Below are 17246 nucleotides of genomic sequence, written 5' to 3' on the forward strand. Positions count from 1 at the left end.
GCCTTGTCTCACCAAATAAAGAAAGATCAGTTGAAACAAGAACCAAATAGAAAATCTAGAGTTGAAAAGTACAATATTTAAAATAAAAATTTCATTCTGGGGCCTCAAAATCCGGTTTGAACAGGCAGAAGAAAGAATCAGTGAACTTTAGGTCAGTTGATATGATACAGTTTGAGAAACAAAAATACAGAAGAATAAAGTAACTGAATAAACCTCAGAGACCTGTAAGATACCGTCAAGCATGCCAACATAGACACACTGGGAGATATCTGGTCCAGAAAGATAGGAGAGACGTACAGGCAGGAAGAAATATCTGAAGAAATAATGGCCCCAGACTCCCTGTATTTGATGAAAACATTAAACTACAGATCCAAGAGGCTCAAAAACTCCAAACAGGAAAACTCTAAGAAATGCAACAAATAGTCAAAAGACAAAGAGTGAAAGAATCAGTGTTACTGAGTCCAGACTTGTATAGCCCACCACGTTGTAGGCCAATAAATTGAGAGATGTGGTGTTGGGGCAAGAAATAGTGGCTTTATTTTCAAAGCCAGTGGGTGGTGGACTAATGTCCCAAAGAACCATCTTCCTCCAGTTAGAATTCAAGTTCCTCTTTTACTGAAAGGGGAGGGGATGTGGTTGGTTGTTGCAAAACCTCTTGGTGTTGGAATCCTTTGTTCTTGCAGCTGTTCAGGTAGGCCAGGTCACAATGTTCCTGTAAACTTCCAACAAGACAAACCTTATTCCCTGTTCTGCAACTTTTTATCTCTATATGAATGGAAAAATGTTATACCTTTAAAGGTCAAGACCTTGAGAATAGTCTTCTTGTATATTTCAGGCTATAGGCAACATTTTTAACTTGTAGCAAAAGCAGTAGAATACCAAGTTTAAAGTAAGAAACAGATCCAATATGGCGTTAGATTTGTTCTCCTCTATTTACATAAGCAGCAGCAGTGAAGCAGCTCCACAGGTCCAAGGAATCCTTTATAAGATAGAAAGTGGGATGGCATATTCAAAGTGCTGAAAGTAAAGTTCTATCAACCAAGAATTCTATATTCAGCAAAACCATCCATCAGAAATAAAAGAGAAATCAAGACATCCTCAGTTGAACAGGGACTGAGTCTGTCACTGGTAAATAAGAAATAATGAAAGGAGTATTTGTGGCTGATGGGAGAAGACACTAGACGTAAACTCAAATCCATACAAAGAAACAGAGTGCCAGAAAAGTAACTATGTAGGGAAACAGAAGACACAGTAAAAACATATTTTTTGTGTATAGCTTTTTTCCTATCTCATTTAATAGATAACTGCATAAAGCAGTAATTATACATCTGTACTGATAAAGGCACAACTGATTTTTATGTTAATTTGTTTCCCGCAACGTTACTAAATTCATTTATTAGTTCTTAATGGGTTTTTGGTGAAGTCATTAGGGTCTTCCATATATAGTATCGTGTCATCTGCAAATAGTGAGTTTCATTTCTTTCTTTCCAAGATGGATGCATTTTGTTTCATTTTCTTGCTTAATTACTTTGCTAGGACTTCCAATACTATGCTGTATAAAAGTGGCAAGAATGGACCTCTTGTCTTGTTCCTGACCTTTGAGGAAAGGCTTTTAAATTTTTACTGTTGATTATGATGTTAGTGGGCTGTCCTGGTGGCTCAGACGGTAAAGAATCTTCCTGCAATGTGGGAGACCTGAGTTTGATCTCTGGTTCGGGAAGATTCCCTGGAGAAAGGAGTGGCTACCCATTCCGGTATTCTTGGCAGGAGAACTCTATGGACAGAGGAGCTACAGGTCCGTGAGGTCCAAAGAGTTGGATGCGACTGAGTGACTTTGAGAGAGAACGATGATGTTAGCTGTAGACTTAGAGAATATGGCCCTTATTATGTTTAGGTACATTCCTTCTATTCCTAATTTGTTGAGCGTTTCTATCATAAAAGGGTGTTTGAATTTTTTATGCATCTATTGAAATGATAATAAAATTTTTATTTTTCATTCTGTTAATGTGGTGTATCACATTTTATTAATTTGCAGATGTTGAACCATCCTTGCATCTTAGGGATAGATCTCTCTTGATCATGGTGTGTGATCCTTTTAATGAACTCGTGAATTCAGTTTGCTAGTATTTTGTTGAAAATTTTGCATTATGTTCAGGGATATTGGCTTGTAGCTTTCCTTTCTTGCTGTGTTTTTGTTTGACTTTGGTATCAGGGTAACGTTGGCCTCATTAAATGACTTTGGAAATGTTCTTCTCCCTTCGATATTTTGGAAGCGTTTGCGAAGGATTGGCATTAATTCTGTAAATGTTCGGTAGAATTCATCTGTAAAGTCAGCCAGCCCTGGGTTTTTATTGGGGGAGATTTTTGACTACTGATTCAACCTCCTTGGGCATTGTTTGTCTGTTCAGATTTTCTGTTACTTCATGATTCAGTCTTGATAAGATGTATGTTTCTAGGAACTAATCAATTTCTATTATCTAATCTGTTGGTATGTAATTGTTCACAGTTGTCTCATGAAATTTAGTATTTCTGTGGTATCAGCTGTAATGTCCCCTTTTTTGTTTATAATTTTGTTGATTTGAGTCATTTCTGTTATTTTTCAAGATAATAAGCTGAAGGATGTCAATTTTGTTTGTCTTTTCAAAAGAAACTTGCTAAAGCAACTGCATAAGCAGGCCTGTATATAAGCTCAGAAACTAGAGAACTCTAAATTGTTTTAAATGCCTGCTATGGAAAACGAGCTAGGAATATGCTTAGCTTTAAATTATTTACTGTATTCATATCCCTTTAGTAAGTAGAAGTCATAAGCAATGTCAGTATTCAGGGATGTTAGATTTAAATTTTTAAGTTATACATTAAATATATATTTCTGTGTAAATTTTTAAATGTGCTTTTTTTTTTTAATGAAGGGCTTTTGTGGGAAGTGTTACATTAAGATTATTTCCTTGCAGTGGTCAGAAGATATTGATATTAGAGTAGATCACATTAGACAGCAAGATCTTCTATCATTTTTAAGCCAGCAGCTCTGGGAAATGCAAGTCAATTAGAGAAATTAAGTCTCCGTTGAAACAGTAGCTTCCTCGGGTCATTTTAACCTCTGTCAGCATGACTATACCTAACTTGGAGGAGACCCCAGGCATCGGACTTATGTTAAGAGAAAGGAATTGAAGGAGAAGCTCAAGAATTTTGTCAGTCAATAATTACAGTTCAAGAAGAAAAGAGAAGAAATAATTATAAGTAATCCTGGGGCCATCTGGAAGTGCTGACTTTGATTCATAACAAGAAATTACATAGTAAAAAATGTGATGCTGTGAAAAACCCCGTTTCTTACAAGGCAGTTACTCTTGTCGTTTGTGTGTTCAGTTGCTTAGCCGTGTCCAACTCTTCGCAACGCCAAGGACTCTAGCTTACCAGGCTTCCTCTTGTCCATAGAATTTTTCAGGCAAGAATACTGGAGTGGGTTGCCATGCTCTCTCCTCCAGGGGATCTTCCCGACCCAGGGATCAAACTTGCATCTCTCGTGTCTCCTGCACTGGCAGGCAGATTTTTTTCCACTAGTGCTACCTGAGAAACCCTTGTTACTCTGGACATGCCGCTAGATACTACATTTCTTTGTATGGATAAGTGAAATATTTCAAACCAAATTACATCTTATTTTCCTCGGTGCTCTTTTTTTTTCTTTTACTGACATATTTGTAATCTTCTGTAAAGCTTGGGTTTGTGCCTGAGAAAGAGTTGACTGGGGCGTCTTCATGACTGGGGAGGGAGACCCACCCCAGAGGATGGGGTGGTGTCCTGGGGCAGCGCCTCCCACAGGCCCTGGATCTGAGTCCATGGACTCATCTCCTGACTTATCCAGTGTTTACGGAGGTGCTCTGTGTCCCGTGGGCGCTGTTTACTGCAAGCGCTGATAACCCCTGACGATAGAGGTAAGGACAGCCCCTGTCCTGCAGGGTTTAGAGGACAGGCCGGGGTGGGGGTCAAGTGCACAGGGTGTGAGAGAAGGCACTGGGTCCCGGAGGATGGAGGATGGACTGGCCCCGACGCCTGGGGGCCCAGAGAGGACACCTCGTCCCACGGGAGGGCAGGAGGGGATGCCACTCGACAGGGACCACGAGGATCTTCCCTGGAGACCGTGAAGGAAGTGGATCCCCAGGGAGGAGACCACGGAGCTGATGGAGGAGGTCCCCGCATGTCCACGCCATCTGTGCCCGTCTTCTGGCAGAGGGAGTGGTGATGGACAGAGCTCAGCACGGCCCCCGGCCTCTGCACCTCTGCATCTGCGGAGGCGGTTGTGTTGTGCACGTCCCCACACCCACGACCCACTGCAGCAAGGCGGTGTTCCGTGTTGAACGCGCTTAGTACACGGTCCCCGCGCCGCCGGCAGGAGCTGGTGCCCACTCCAGTATTCTTGGGCTTGCCTGGTGGCGCAGCAGTAAAGAATCCGCCTGCAATGTGGGAGACCTGGGTTCAATCCCTGGGTTGGGACGATCCCCTGGAGAAGGGAACAGTTACCCACTCCAGTATTCTGGCCTGGAGAATTCCATGGACTGTAGAGTCCATGGGGTTGCCGAGAGTCGGACACGACTGAGCAACTTTTTCACTTTCACTTCAGACCAGGGTTTGGGGAACCAGGGGACGGAACAGATGAGACTGACCTCTGTGTAGGGCACGTGTGCCCCCACCCCGGCCACCATCCCCCCAGACCTGCAGCTCTTGCTCAGTCATCTTCCTGCCACTCGCTCAGCCCCCAGGCGGCTCGTCCTCCCCGCTGTCAGTTCAGTAAGAAAGTGAAAGTGCTAGTCGCTCAGTTGCGTCCGGCTCTTTGTGACCCTATGGACTGTAGCTACCAGGCTCCTTCGTCCATGGGATTTTCCAGGCAAGAGTACTGGAGTGCGTTGCCACTGCCTCCTCCAGGAGATCTTCCCGACCCAGGGATTGAACCCGGGTCTCCCGCATTGTAGGCAGACGCTTTACCGTCTGAGCCACCAGGGAAGTCCATATATACATAATTTATTTATTTTTGGCTGTGCTGGGTCTTCCGTGCTGTGAGGCCTTGTCTCTAGCTGTGGCGAGTGGGGCTACTCTTTGCTGTGTTGCTCGGGCTTCTCGTGGCGGTGGCTTCTCTTGTGGGGGTGCCTTCTTTTGTGGCGGTGCCTTCTTTCGTTGCAGAGTACAGGCTCGGTAGTTGTGGCGCACGGCCTTAGCTTCTCTGTGGCATGTGGGACTCTCCTGGGTGAGGGATTGAACTCGAGTCTCCTGCGTTGGCAGGCAGATTCTTTACCCCTTCGCCACCAGGGAAGCCTTGGTAGTTCAGTTTCTAACGCTGCCTGTATTGGTTTAACTATTCACCGTGACTCGACTTTGTGTAAATGTGTGACATTCTATACAGTAAGTTGCAAATACACTATTTGTGTAAATATTTGGTATGTCAGCACCGATAAACTGTAGGCTATTTGGGACGAAAATCCTGTGTGTCTTTTAACACAATTCAGGGACCTGCCTTCCTCTACTCTTGGCAGAAGTTACTTGCTGTTGTTCAAATAGGAAGCATTTTTTCTATTTGAAACCTCTAATGACTTTGGGAAGCCTCTGGGAGGAGGCACCTGAGTCATGGGTCAGATACATCTGAACCGGGATTTGATGCTTCAGCAGGGCAGCCCTGCCTGCCCTGGAAATCAGCTGACGGATGTCCCCGTGGGCTGGGTGGGCCCCACAGAGTGTGGACTGTGAAGCTGTCGAGAGCAGAGATCTGCTGCAGCTCTGAGAGGAAGCCGGGCCCCCGGGCGGGGAACGCATTCTGGGAGGCTGGCTCAGACAAACAGGTGGAGAGTCAGGCATCTCTTAAGGGTAGAACCATCCTGGAAAGTGACCAGGTAGGGCAGGGGGAGGTAGGCTGCAGAAACCTCCGGGGGAGTAGGAGGATGGTGAAAGGCCACATGTCAGCTGGACGTCTTCTCTGGGGACAAGGAGGCCACACCATTCCTTTTGGGGGAAGCCTTGGGATGCAACCTCAAGGCACACCTCAGGAAATAGGATCCGGGGCCGCCTACCTGGGGAGAAGAGTCGAGACGGAGTTCCGAAAGAGGAGCGTCCCCCTCACGTAGAGCAGGTGCTGGGCTGACTCACCAGCAGTAGAATCTGAGCTTGTGAAGGGCCTGAGTGCATCCGTGAGGCTTGGCAGTGAGAAGTGGAGTGACTGCCCCGGGTAACGCGGGGCGGGGCTGGACTGGAGTTGTTCGTCTGTGGACACGTTTAGTCCCCAGCACCCGCTGAGCACCCAGTGGGGCTGGGCGGCTCCAGAGCCCGGCCCAGGGCCCCTGACTCACCCTCCAGTGCTCCACCAGGCACCGGGCCTCCTGCCTTGTCTGGCCTCAGACTCGGACAGGGTTGGGCCCAGGTTTCCAGGATAAAACACAGCCAAGCTCACACCCAGGTCTAAAGGGAGGTGGCAGATCAGGAAGGGGCAGCAGAACTAGCTCTGCTGATTAAGCTGTGCGTGTAGAGCTCATGACTCTGCATTCGTGTTGACCTTCACCCAAGACAGTCACAGACTTCAGACAGTGGGAATGGGTTGTTGCGGGGCCTTCCCTGGTGCCTCAGATGGTAAAGAATCGGCCTGCAGTGTGGGAGACTCAAGTTCGATCCCTGGGTCGGGAAGACCCTCTGGAGAAGGGAATGGCAACCCACTCCAGTATTCTTCCCTGGAGAATCCCATGGACAGAGGAGCCTGGTGGGCTACAGTCCACGGGTCACAAGAGTTGCACATAATTTAGTGACTCAACCACCACCACACGGGTTTTTGAACCTCTTTTGAGGCATTGAGATTAGAGAGAACTTGGGGGGTGGGGTAGGCTGTGTTGAGGGAGGGCTCCGAGCCAGGGGCGAGGAAGCCATCGGGCAGGAGAGGTATGCGCAGCCAGCAGGAGGGGGTGCTGGCTGGACACGAGGCCTGCACAGGCAGACTCGGGTGCTCCGTGGGAACAGAGTGGGTCTCTGGTTCTCTCTGGGAGAGGACAGCCCCTGTCCCACTCGGAACTAGATGAATTCCTGGAACGTTTGTTCAAGACATGCCCCATTTCAGAAGGTTGTGGGCAGGAACAGCCAAGTGAAGAAGCACCCAGACTCCATTACCCAGCCCTGTGCTGGTAACAGACTGGCTGATGCTTACCCAGTGCTTTATGCTCTTGGCCGTGCTTGCCTCACCGGTAACTCTGAGCAGTTAAGGAAGGTGTCGTTATTCCCGTTTTACAGATGAGGCAACCGAGGCTCCAGGAGATTGATGGGCTTGCTTAGATCACAGCCTTGATGCACAGGAGAGCCAGGCCCCAGACGCCCCAACCTTCTGAATCCCGGCGTCGTGTCCTTGGCATCGGCTGCTTCACCTGTGGGTGGGAAAGCGGGTCCAGGTGTGCGTGTCTGGGGATAGACTCAGACCATCCTGCTGGGCTTCTGGACTTCAGTGCTGATGAGGAACTGCTTGGTGGGCCATTGCAGCATATAATTCCTTGGCCAATGGTTTCATTGGCTCCAGGGCCACAGGGTTGTCCCAGGTTCTGTTGCCTGGTCTTCACTGGCTCGTGTTCTCTCCCTCACATTAGCCATATCAGTTGTTTTCAATATGGGAAGGAACAAAAAATAAATTGGTACTTACACTGGCTCAGACGGTAAAGAATCTTCCTGCAACGCAGGAGACCTGTGTTCCATCCCTGGGTTGCAAACTTCCCCTGGAAAAGGGACAAGCTACCCACTCCAGTATTCTTGCCTGGAGAATTCCATGGACAGAGGAGCCTGGTGGGCTACAGTCCACAGGGTCACAAGGAGTTGGACATGACTGAGCATCAAAATACATCAAAACTTCACTAGATATTTTCATGCCCTTAATCCCAGCACCCTCGGGTCACAGAGGACATGTGGCGAGATGCCGTGGGCCTTGGCTGTGCATTTTCCAGGGAGTTCTGTCCTGCGAGCCTGGGCCCCTGAGTGACGTGTCTGGTCTCCCCTTTCAGAGCTGCCAACTTCAGGAACTTCACCTTCATCCAGCTGAGCGGGGAGTTCTCTCGGGGAAAGGGGCTGGACGTGGGCGCCCGCTCCTGGAAGGGCAGCAACGTGCTGCTCTTCTTCTGCGACGTGGACATCTACTTCACCTCCGAATTCCTCAACACCTGCAGGCTGAACACGCAGCCAGGTGGGCTCCCCTCCCGGGCACCCTTCTCGGCACAGCTCACTCTGACCACCAGCTCCCACATCAGCCTTCAGCCCCCCGGTTACGGAGACGGGAGCTGTTTCATCGATTCTCCCTTTGGTATCGCGCTGGGGGCCTGTCGGCCACTGTAGCTCTGGGCTCTCAGTCCCAAAGGCATGTTCATAACCCCTTTTCTGTTCTCTCCTGGGAGGTCAGCTTCAGGGGACAACCAGGAGCAAGTGAGGTGGGGAGGACGTGGGCTGAAACCACAGGGAGGGCGTGCCCCCAGGGCAGGAGGGGCCCCGAGCAGAAAGAACCCATGACCCAAAAACTGTTCTGAAAGCCTGGAACTTAGCGGCAAGGCAGACATTCAACTGCTAGCCACTGGAATGGCTGTGTCGGTTGTTAAAAAACCTGAAATGCTTTTGTGTCAGTGGATAAAGAGCAGCCACCCTGGGTTCCCTGAGTCTGAGGGAGCTGACTGAGGTCTGCCTGGCCTGCTGCCTGAGGTCACCCTGGCCGATTGCCCCGAGAGCCAGTAGTTAAAGGGTTAAGATCTGGCAGGGCAGGGGGCATTAAGACCCTCGTTCACACCCATTCCCACTGGTGGTGTCCCATGCTGGAGCCACTGGCCATCAGCCCTTAGAGCATCACCCCTGTCCTAGGAAGTCAGGCATCCACGTCTGTCCATCTGGTCTACCTGCTGCAGTTCTAAGATCTGTCAGGGTCTAGTGAAGAGAAGCAGGGACGGGCATGCAGACGCCAGAGGTGTGTCCGAGGGTTGACTATGAATGACTAAGCGTAGTAGCTTTATCTGTCTCTTTGAGCGAGGGTCTGCTTTCTGACTTGCAGGGAAGAAGGTGTTCTATCCGGTCCTTTTCAGCCAGTACAACCCTGGCGTGATATATGGCCGTCGCGACGCAGCCCCTGCCTTGGAGCAGCAGCTGGTGAGTGCTCCCCTTGGGGCCTGGGTGGGAGGTGCTGTTTCATGTCTGTCGTCCCCGGGGCACCTGGCCACGAGTGGAGGTGAGTGGAAATCTGGGGGTTGCTTCCTTAAGCAATTTGTAAGTTTGGCAGATTTTCTGGCCTTTGCTCCAGCACCTCATCCATTAAAAAGTACTTGCAGTATTTAAAAGTGGGAAGTAAACAGGAGCAGTACCTTACAGAAACGTAGTTCCATACCTTTATAGCTTTCTTCTGGCATTTTGGAAACCAGTATCATTGTATTATGGACGAAGCACATTTTCCCTTTATTATTGCAGAGCACTACGAGGTAAGAAAGCTGAGATTCAGGCTCCGATTGGACAGGTAGAAGATGGAAGTTAGGAAGAGGTGGCTGACCCCCCCGGGGACACAGCGAGTTAGGGATGCGAGGCCAGGTCACTGCTCCCGCTTACCGTTCCATTAACCTTGGAAGTGTCACCGGCCAGGTGGCTTTCACAGGAGTGTGGGAGGGACTCTGTGCTGAGATCCTGGTGCACAGGTGATGGGTAGACACAGCACCCAGGCGTTCCTTAAGCTGAGATGTCTCTGTTGGTCCTTTCAGCAGAGAAACCGCGTAGGTTTCAGGAAGATGGGTGAGGGTAGCAGAGGGTCCTGTGCCTCCAGAAGTCGTGCCCCCCAGGGTTGTTGTCACCTGGCTGCATCGTCGGCAGGGACCAGGGTGCTTGTCTAAAGCCAATGCTGGCTCAGGCTGTGGGCAGGGGCCACTGCCTTGGAGGCCCCATCTCTTGTGGAGAGGTAAAGCTGCGCTCTGTCGCCTCTCACGGTGGAGAGTAGGAGCCGCCCTGTGACCCTGGGGAGTGCTGGAGTCCCCAGTGCTTTTCTGCAGCGGGAAAGGAAGCTGATTTCATTGAACACGTGTTCTAAGAAATTGTTTTGGAGGGCGGATTCTGTGCTGAAGCTTCCAGATGTAGGAAAACCTGCTGTCTCCCATCCCTCTCCCGCCTCATCCTGGGTCCCCTTCCTGTTCTTCTCTGGCGGCTGATACATAATGACCTTTTCCAGAAAGTTCCAGCTTGGGCTACTCCAGGCTGGACAAGGGTGATTCTGTACCCCGTTCCAATTGGAGCCTGACCATCATCCTCTCTTCCCCCAGGGAAGTTTGAGTATCGCAGCTTCTTTGTCCGACTCTGCATGCTGTGTGTATATGCAAGGTGCTTCGCACATCAACACTGGAAGAGTTTTTCACTCCCCAAGAACCAATGTTTACCTACTTAGGGGTGATAACCGCCCCTGTTGAGACAGAGAAATTTCACATTTCCTTTCCATAGAGTTCTTAGCTTCTCATAGGGCTCCAGTGGGAATCGAATTCCAGGTTTATTTTCTTTCAACCATTCAGAATAAAAGTTCCTCTGAGTTTAAACAAAGTATTGCTTTGCATTTGACGTTGAATGGGCTTCATGGTTCAGCTTCAAATCAAGGCCTTACTTGCTTGCAGGGAATTCATTTCATTGAACAGGTTAAAAGTTTCATCCTTTTGTTGCCGGTTCTGTAGGGAAGCCGGAGGATCTGGTCAAACCAGTTTCTCGGATCCTCAGAATGAGTGGTTAAGTCAGAAGCAGAACTCAGATTGCTGTGTCCACAGCTCCGAGGCCTCTGAGCTCTCCTGCAACCTTGACCACTCACCTCCAAGTCCACCTGAGACCTTCACTCTTTCTCCTAGACTCAGCCTGGGTCACACAGCCAGCTAGAGCTCAGGTCAATACAGGGATTCACTTACCTAGTGTGGTGGAAACAGTTTTGCTGGAGATCTAGGTGAGAACAGAAATAGAAGGGAAATGTCAGAGGAGAACATCCAACCCCAGAAGTTAATTCGGTGGAGAGTGGACATGTGGGTGCAGAGAGGGGCTAAAATAAAAGGTCGTGATTGGAGGTGGGTGAATTAGGAAAGACTTCCTGCCAGGGGTTCATTTTGGCTCAGTCTTGAAACATCCGACACATACATATTAATAAAGTCTCGAGAGCCTCCGCTGGAACACGTCAGTATCGAGGGGAAGGCAAAGCCCAGATGCAGAACTCGGCTGTGACAGGTGACAGCCACGTCCAGACAAGAGGCAGGCTTTGCCAGCAGCCCTGCTGATGTGACTTGGGTACCAGTTATCACTTCTGGCTGTTGCCTGTGACACTGGATGACATTTGCCTGCAGACAAAGGTGAGAAACCAAATTTAAGGGGACTTCTTTTGTGTTCGGGTTACTTCTTTCTGTACATTTGAGTACAGTTAGTAATCAGCATTAAGTGAAATCATGGGATTTCATACTATTGTTTGACCTATTGAGTTTTAAACCTGAGATAGGCCTTGCTGATGCTTTAGTGTAGAAACAGCCTTCCAAGAAAGGAATAACCCTAATTTAAATAATTGCTAATTTCAGACATCCCCTTTCCTGGTTTGAGCCTTGTCAGTTCCTGCTGAGGCCCCCGGCAAGAAGCTGTCAGAAATCCTCTCTCCTTACACTCCAGTCTCTCTGTCACCTTAGGCCAGAGATGCGATTCCAAAACACAGATTAATTCTATTTAAAAAAAAAAAAAATCTTTGAGGACTTCACTGATGTTCCAGTGGTTAAGATTCTGCGCTTCCAATGCAGGGGACACGGGTTCGATCCCTGGTCAGGGAACTAAAATCCCACAGGCCTCTGGTGTGCTCCAAATGAAGTGTTCAAAGCCCCATCTGTGAAGGGAGAAGGAGTTGCCTGTCTTCCAGACGTGAGTCCTCCCACGGGGCCTAGTTTGGGTGCCCTCTGACGTCTCAGAACAGAGCTGAGGAGAAATTTCCTTGCTGGTCCCGGCCACACCAGCACAGCCCTGACGCCTGATTCCTTTGGGGGTGAACTGCTGTCCACAATCTGACCCTCAGACTGATCCACAGAGGAGTTGTCTGCAGACCCTGCACCCAGGTGTGACCTGTTGCTCTGCCAGGTGGGCAGCCCTGCCCGGGGTCTCCCAAGCTGCCCGCCCTGCCCCCCTGCCCAGGGCCATCTCCTCTCCAGCACTGAGGCCATGATGCCTGGTGTGCAGGCACGGCCTCAGCTCTCTCTGCTTAGACCCTTCTCTCTCCTTTCGTCCAAAGAGGACTTTGCCAGTAGCCTGAATTTCAGTTTAAACTTCTAAGAACTGATAACTGGGCCTGGGCCATCCTTTCGGTCTGTTTCTGTTTGTTCCACTAGCAGACTCTCCCTGAGAACCGAGAGTCCCATTAACACATGCTGTGTCCGTGGCCTTGGGGCAGCTGGCATTCTCTGCCTGCGTGGTCCCATGAGAAGGACTGTCCCGCTCACGTCACAGGGAGAACCTTGCAGCTCAGGGGTGGTGCCGCTTGTTCAGAAGCCTCCATGCTGGGACGCAGGTTGGGTACTCCCTGACTGCAGCAGTGGAGGTGGGGGCGTGTTCTCGGTTCCCCGTGCTTCCAGGGGGCAGAGGGTCTGACTTTGGGTCCCAGCTCCCAGGACTGAGTCCTGATCCAGCACGAAATCCTTCAGAAGAGACTTCATTTTTTAATGCAGGTAAAAGGAGACTGGTGGAAAAGTGTGAGTTACTGCAAGTCTTGGAGCAGGTGGCAGTTGAGTCCATTCTTAAACCCATTCTTTGAAAGCCCTTGCTTGCGAAATACCTTCCTTCTCAAGAAATGGTCTCCGTCACGGCCACGCTGGTGCTGATCGGCGCTCAGCCCCGACTGGCTGAGTGAACGAGTCATTCCGTCTCCCAGTTCGAGGCCCGTGCACACGCGGTGCAGCCTCGGGGCCCAGACCCCCAGGGGCCTATGGCAGGGTACGGGGCAGCCTGGCTCCGAGACCCGCAGACCAGGGTGTCTGCTGCTCACTGCGTGATTCCTGGCCCAGGGCAGGCCCTTCTAGGAAGGTGTTCACGGAGCATCCCAGGATGTCAGCGGAGCATCGCGCCAGGCCAGAGGCAGGCCTGCAGACCCCGGGCCTGTGGGGTTTCTGGTGACATGAGGCCGGCCAGACGCAGCAGCCTTGGTTCTGGGGAGCCTGTCTCTGACGTAGTGGAAATAGTTTGGTCTACCTTCTGACCCAGCGTGCTTCCTGCGCGACTGCAGGGAGCCGCCTTCCTGCATCTGTGGGGAGAGGCCGACCTGTGCTTGGCGTTCGGTCCTGATTGGAAGTCATCACTCCCGTCGCGTGACCACCATCCCGCGGGGTGTGGCCGGCACGGCAGTGCCTGCTGGGGTCCGAGCGTGGAGACAGGGAGCCGCCTTCCTGCATCTGTGGGGAGAGGCCGACCTGTGCTTGGCGTTCGGTCCTGATTGGAAGTCATCACTCCCGTCGCGTGACCACCATCCCATGGGGTGTGGCCAGCACGGCAGTGCCTGCTGGGGTCCGGGCGTGGAGACGGGGCTGGCGGAGGGGCAGGTGGCCTTGCGATGAGCAGGGCGCTGGAAACGGGTGCAATCCCGGCCGGGCGATGCTGCCCTTCCGACATCACCGTCGTCTGCGGTCTCCTCCTCTGACGTGGTGGACATCGCCCGTGTGTGTTGCTGTGCCCTGTCCAGGAGCCGGGGGCAGAGGTTCTAAGAAGTTGAGCCATCTGCTCGGAGCCTAGGAAGGCGGAAGCCTTTCTATCTGTGGGTCCAATCTCAACAGTTCTAGGGATCTCCTCGGTGGACGCCTAGCCTTGGGCCAAGCTCCTTGCGGCTAAGCGTTTCCTACCCGAGCTGCGTCTGGCTCCGGCGGCCGGGCGCTCTCCTTCTCCGGCAGAGGAGTGACTGAGGGCCGGCGCCTGTGCAAGGTGGTCCGGGGGCTGCAGGTCTAGCTGTGAAGCAGCCTGTGTTCACCAGTGGTGGTGGGTGGGTGCGCACGGCAGATAGTAACAGCCCGTCAGCAGGAGCGCTTCCGGGAGCCGTGGTGTTTCAGGGAAAACGTAAACCGGCGGGCGGGACGCGAGGTGGGAGCTGACACTGGCGGGGGGTCAGGGTGACCGCTCTCAGCGGAGTCCCCGTGGTGGGCGACCCTGGCCGGGTGGTGTACAGCAGGTGTCCAGCCTTTGGAGGCCTGTGAGCCTGGCACGTTCACAGGGACCCGAGACGGGTGGTGCAGGCAGGAGCAGATCACCCGGGGCCTCTGTGGGCCCCGGAGGCTCCCCACAGGTTTTACTCTGATCGCCGCGGGGCGGAGGGAGCTAACCCACTGCAGGGCGTGGCTGGGGCCGGGCTGTGGTCTGACGCACACTCGAGGCCCCTCGGGCTCCAGCTGAAGGGCGTGGCCTCGGCCAGCGTGCCCGTCTGGCCCCCGACGGTACCTGCTGAGGGCACCACCAGGTCCGTCCCCACGAAGGGCTGAATGTCCACTCGCTCTTCCCAGACCGGCTTTCCGTGGCCTGCGGGCTTCAGAGCCTGCGTTGAGAAGTGTTTGTGTAGCTCACTCCCCGCCCTCAGCTCACCTCCCTCTGTCGCACTGTCCCCAGGCGAGGGCCACAGCTTGCCGGGCTCTGCGTCCACTCAGCGGGTCCCGGCCGGCCCCCTCCGTAATCCCTCTTTCTTCCCCAGCGCTGGCCCTTGTTTTTCCCGTTTGGGGCTTTCTCTCAAATTCCAGGGAGACCTCCGGCACACGTTTGAAGTTGGGGTGCTGGCGTGGCTCTCCACTGCATTTTTACCCAGGCCTAGTCCCCACCGCCAGAAAGGACAGGAGCCATCAGCTGCGGGAGAAACAGCATCCCTGCCACCACTGGGATGGAGCAGAAGCCATTTCTAAAAAGGGACGCAGTGGAGAGTTTCCTAGGCATTCCTGCCCTGTGAAGCCTCTTCAGCTGATACTAATAAATTATTATTGTTGCTGGGGGCTTATCCTGCAGCAGGCCTTTGTTCTGGAGTCGAGCTGGGAGGACACAGGCCCCCTCCTGGCCCTTCTTCTCCTTGGTCTGGTTCATGCCAGGCAAGTGCCAGTGACCTCTGTGTGTAGATTGCAGTGGAATAAGGTGGTTTCTTCGGCTGCAGAGTAAAGGGAATGTTAGGTCCATCACCGCTTCTGCAAGCCATTTGTTGAGTGTAGTCTAGCCTGAGTGGATAGAGTGAAGCTTCCCAGGTGGTTCAACAGTACAGAATCTGCCTGCAATGCAGGAGTCCCAGGACAAGTGTGTTTGACCCTGGGCTTGGAGGATCCCCTGGAGGAGGGCATCGAAACCCACTCCAGTATTCTTCTGGAGAATCCTGTGGACAGAGGAGCCTGGTGGGCTACAGTCCATGGGGTCACAAAGAGTTCGACATGACTGAAGCAAGGACGCTCACACCCATGAATAGAGTGAGCCCTCAGGAATGTGGGCACAGTAGGGAGTGAGTGTTTGGGTGCTGGGCTGGACGAGCCCTCAGGGTGACTTGGCTCAACCTGCTAATTAAAGAAGAGGAAACAGAGGGACCGGGGGGCCTGCCTGAGGCAGACATGCTGGCCGACAGGCTCATGGGTCAGAACGTGCCGTTTCCAGTTAGCAGGGACCCAGGCCTGGCATCCCAGGTGGAGACCGCAGGCGGGAGGAGGCCCTGCTGGGGGGCCTCCTTTCCTCCCAGCACCTATGTGAGCTTCCAGAATGAATCTAGAAAAATAACCAGTACGGTCACAAATCTGTTTCCAGGCTTACTGCAGCCACACATATGTAAATAACAAAAAAAAACCACCTTTGATGTCTTGCTGCTCCAGCAAGTATGTTAGAAATGGACTTTTGAAGTGAGACATGCACAGGGCCTGGCCTGGCTTTTTACAGCAGCATCCTCACCCAGAGGAGACCCCCCCCCGCCACAACTACTCAGACTGGGGGAGCAGATGGTACTAAAGCAGTCTGTGGATGAGTGGACAGAGTGTGTCCCCAGGACCTGGCCTCACTGCGTCCTTGTCCTGGGCCAGCACTGCTGACTTGGGCTTTCTTTTCATCTCCTGAGGGGGTCCTGTTCGTGCCCTGGGCCAGGATGGCTGAGTTCCAGGTCCTTCTCTCTCCTCCTTTCAAACATCCCCAGCCCGGTGTCGGGCTGGACACACAAACGGCTTTTCCATGGTGCTGCCCCAAATCGGCCCTCCCCACTGGTTTCTGAGTGTGTGTGTGTGTGTGTGTGTGTGTGTGTGTGTGTGTGTGTGTGCAAGCCTACATCTAGAAACACCCCAGCTAGAGGTGCCAGGAGTCACTGGGCCTGTTGAGGACGGGGGGGGGGGTTGCTGTGCCCTGTCGTCCACACCCCCACCAGGGGGTGGCTGTGTCAGCGGCCCCCTTCTGTGTCCACTCCATCTGCCTCCGTCCAGTGATGGTGCTCTCTCTGCAGGTCATAAAGAAGGAGACTGGATTCTGGAGAGATTTCGGGTTCGGGATGACGTGCCAGTACCGGTCCGACTTCATCAACATAGGTGAGCCCAGAGCCCGTTCCCCGATGGAGACTGTGCGGGTCCCTAAGAAGGCTGCTTCCCCGGAGGTCGCTGCATAAACGTGGCTCCAAACCAAGTCGCCCAGGGCTTGGCCCTGCGCCCTCTGCACAGAGTGTCCTCCACGGGGAGGGGATCCCCCGGACAGAAGGGCTGGGAGGGTCCCAGTTTCTCTGTGCTGAGCCTGTGAAAATCCTGGACATCACTTCAGGTCCCCAGTGTGCAGTCACTGTCAACAGGCACACAAGCACACAGGCACACATATGTACACCGAAGCCTACACACTGCACGCACACACATCTAGAGCCCAGAGGGGATCGGAGGCCAAGTCTCAGAGAGGCAGAGGGGCCTCACAGCTAGAGAGCCCTGGGGGGCTCCTGTCCCCTGGGAGACAGCACGTCACTCCCTGGGGCAGCACCCACTCTCCAGTCTCTAGAGGGAGTGATGTGGATTGTACACAACCAGAGGATGAGTGAACAGGCCAGAGCTGTGACCTTGGGCCCAGGGCCTCGGGTGGTCCCCAGCGGCCCGTCCTCACATGGAGACCCCTACCTTTACGTCTCCTGGGGGTCACCAGTCTTGCTCTCTCTTCACCGCCTCCCCTCCCGCCCAAGGCCTTGGGCTTCTCCTTGTAAGGTCAGTGAGTCGATCTGAGGAGTTCCAGGAAGTTTGGTAGACAGCAGGGACTATAGGACCTCAAAAAAA

At 52.4% G+C, this 17246-nt stretch overlaps 1 protein-coding gene across 4 annotated transcripts in view; it reads left to right on the forward strand.

Annotated features, from left to right (window-relative positions):
- Nucleotides 1-17246, forward strand: part of CSGALNACT1 (chondroitin sulfate N-acetylgalactosaminyltransferase 1) — a 339385-nt gene that overhangs the window by 318906 nt on the left and 3233 nt on the right. For all 4 annotated transcript variants that reach the window (XM_040243275.1, XM_040243276.1, XM_040243274.1 and 1 more), the window contains 3 exons: nt 8010-8188; nt 9038-9132; nt 16445-16526. In XM_040243275.1, the coding sequence (XP_040099209.1) occupies nt 8010-8188; nt 9038-9132; nt 16445-16526 (356 nt within the window). The remainder of the gene's footprint in view (nt 1-8009; nt 8189-9037; nt 9133-16444; nt 16527-17246) is intronic.

This window comes from Oryx dammah, unplaced genomic scaffold (assembly GCF_014754425.2).
Source record: "Oryx dammah isolate SB20612 unplaced genomic scaffold, SCBI_Odam_1.1 HiC_scaffold_7, whole genome shotgun sequence".
In the NCBI taxonomy this organism is placed as follows: domain Eukaryota; kingdom Metazoa; phylum Chordata; class Mammalia; order Artiodactyla; family Bovidae; genus Oryx; species Oryx dammah.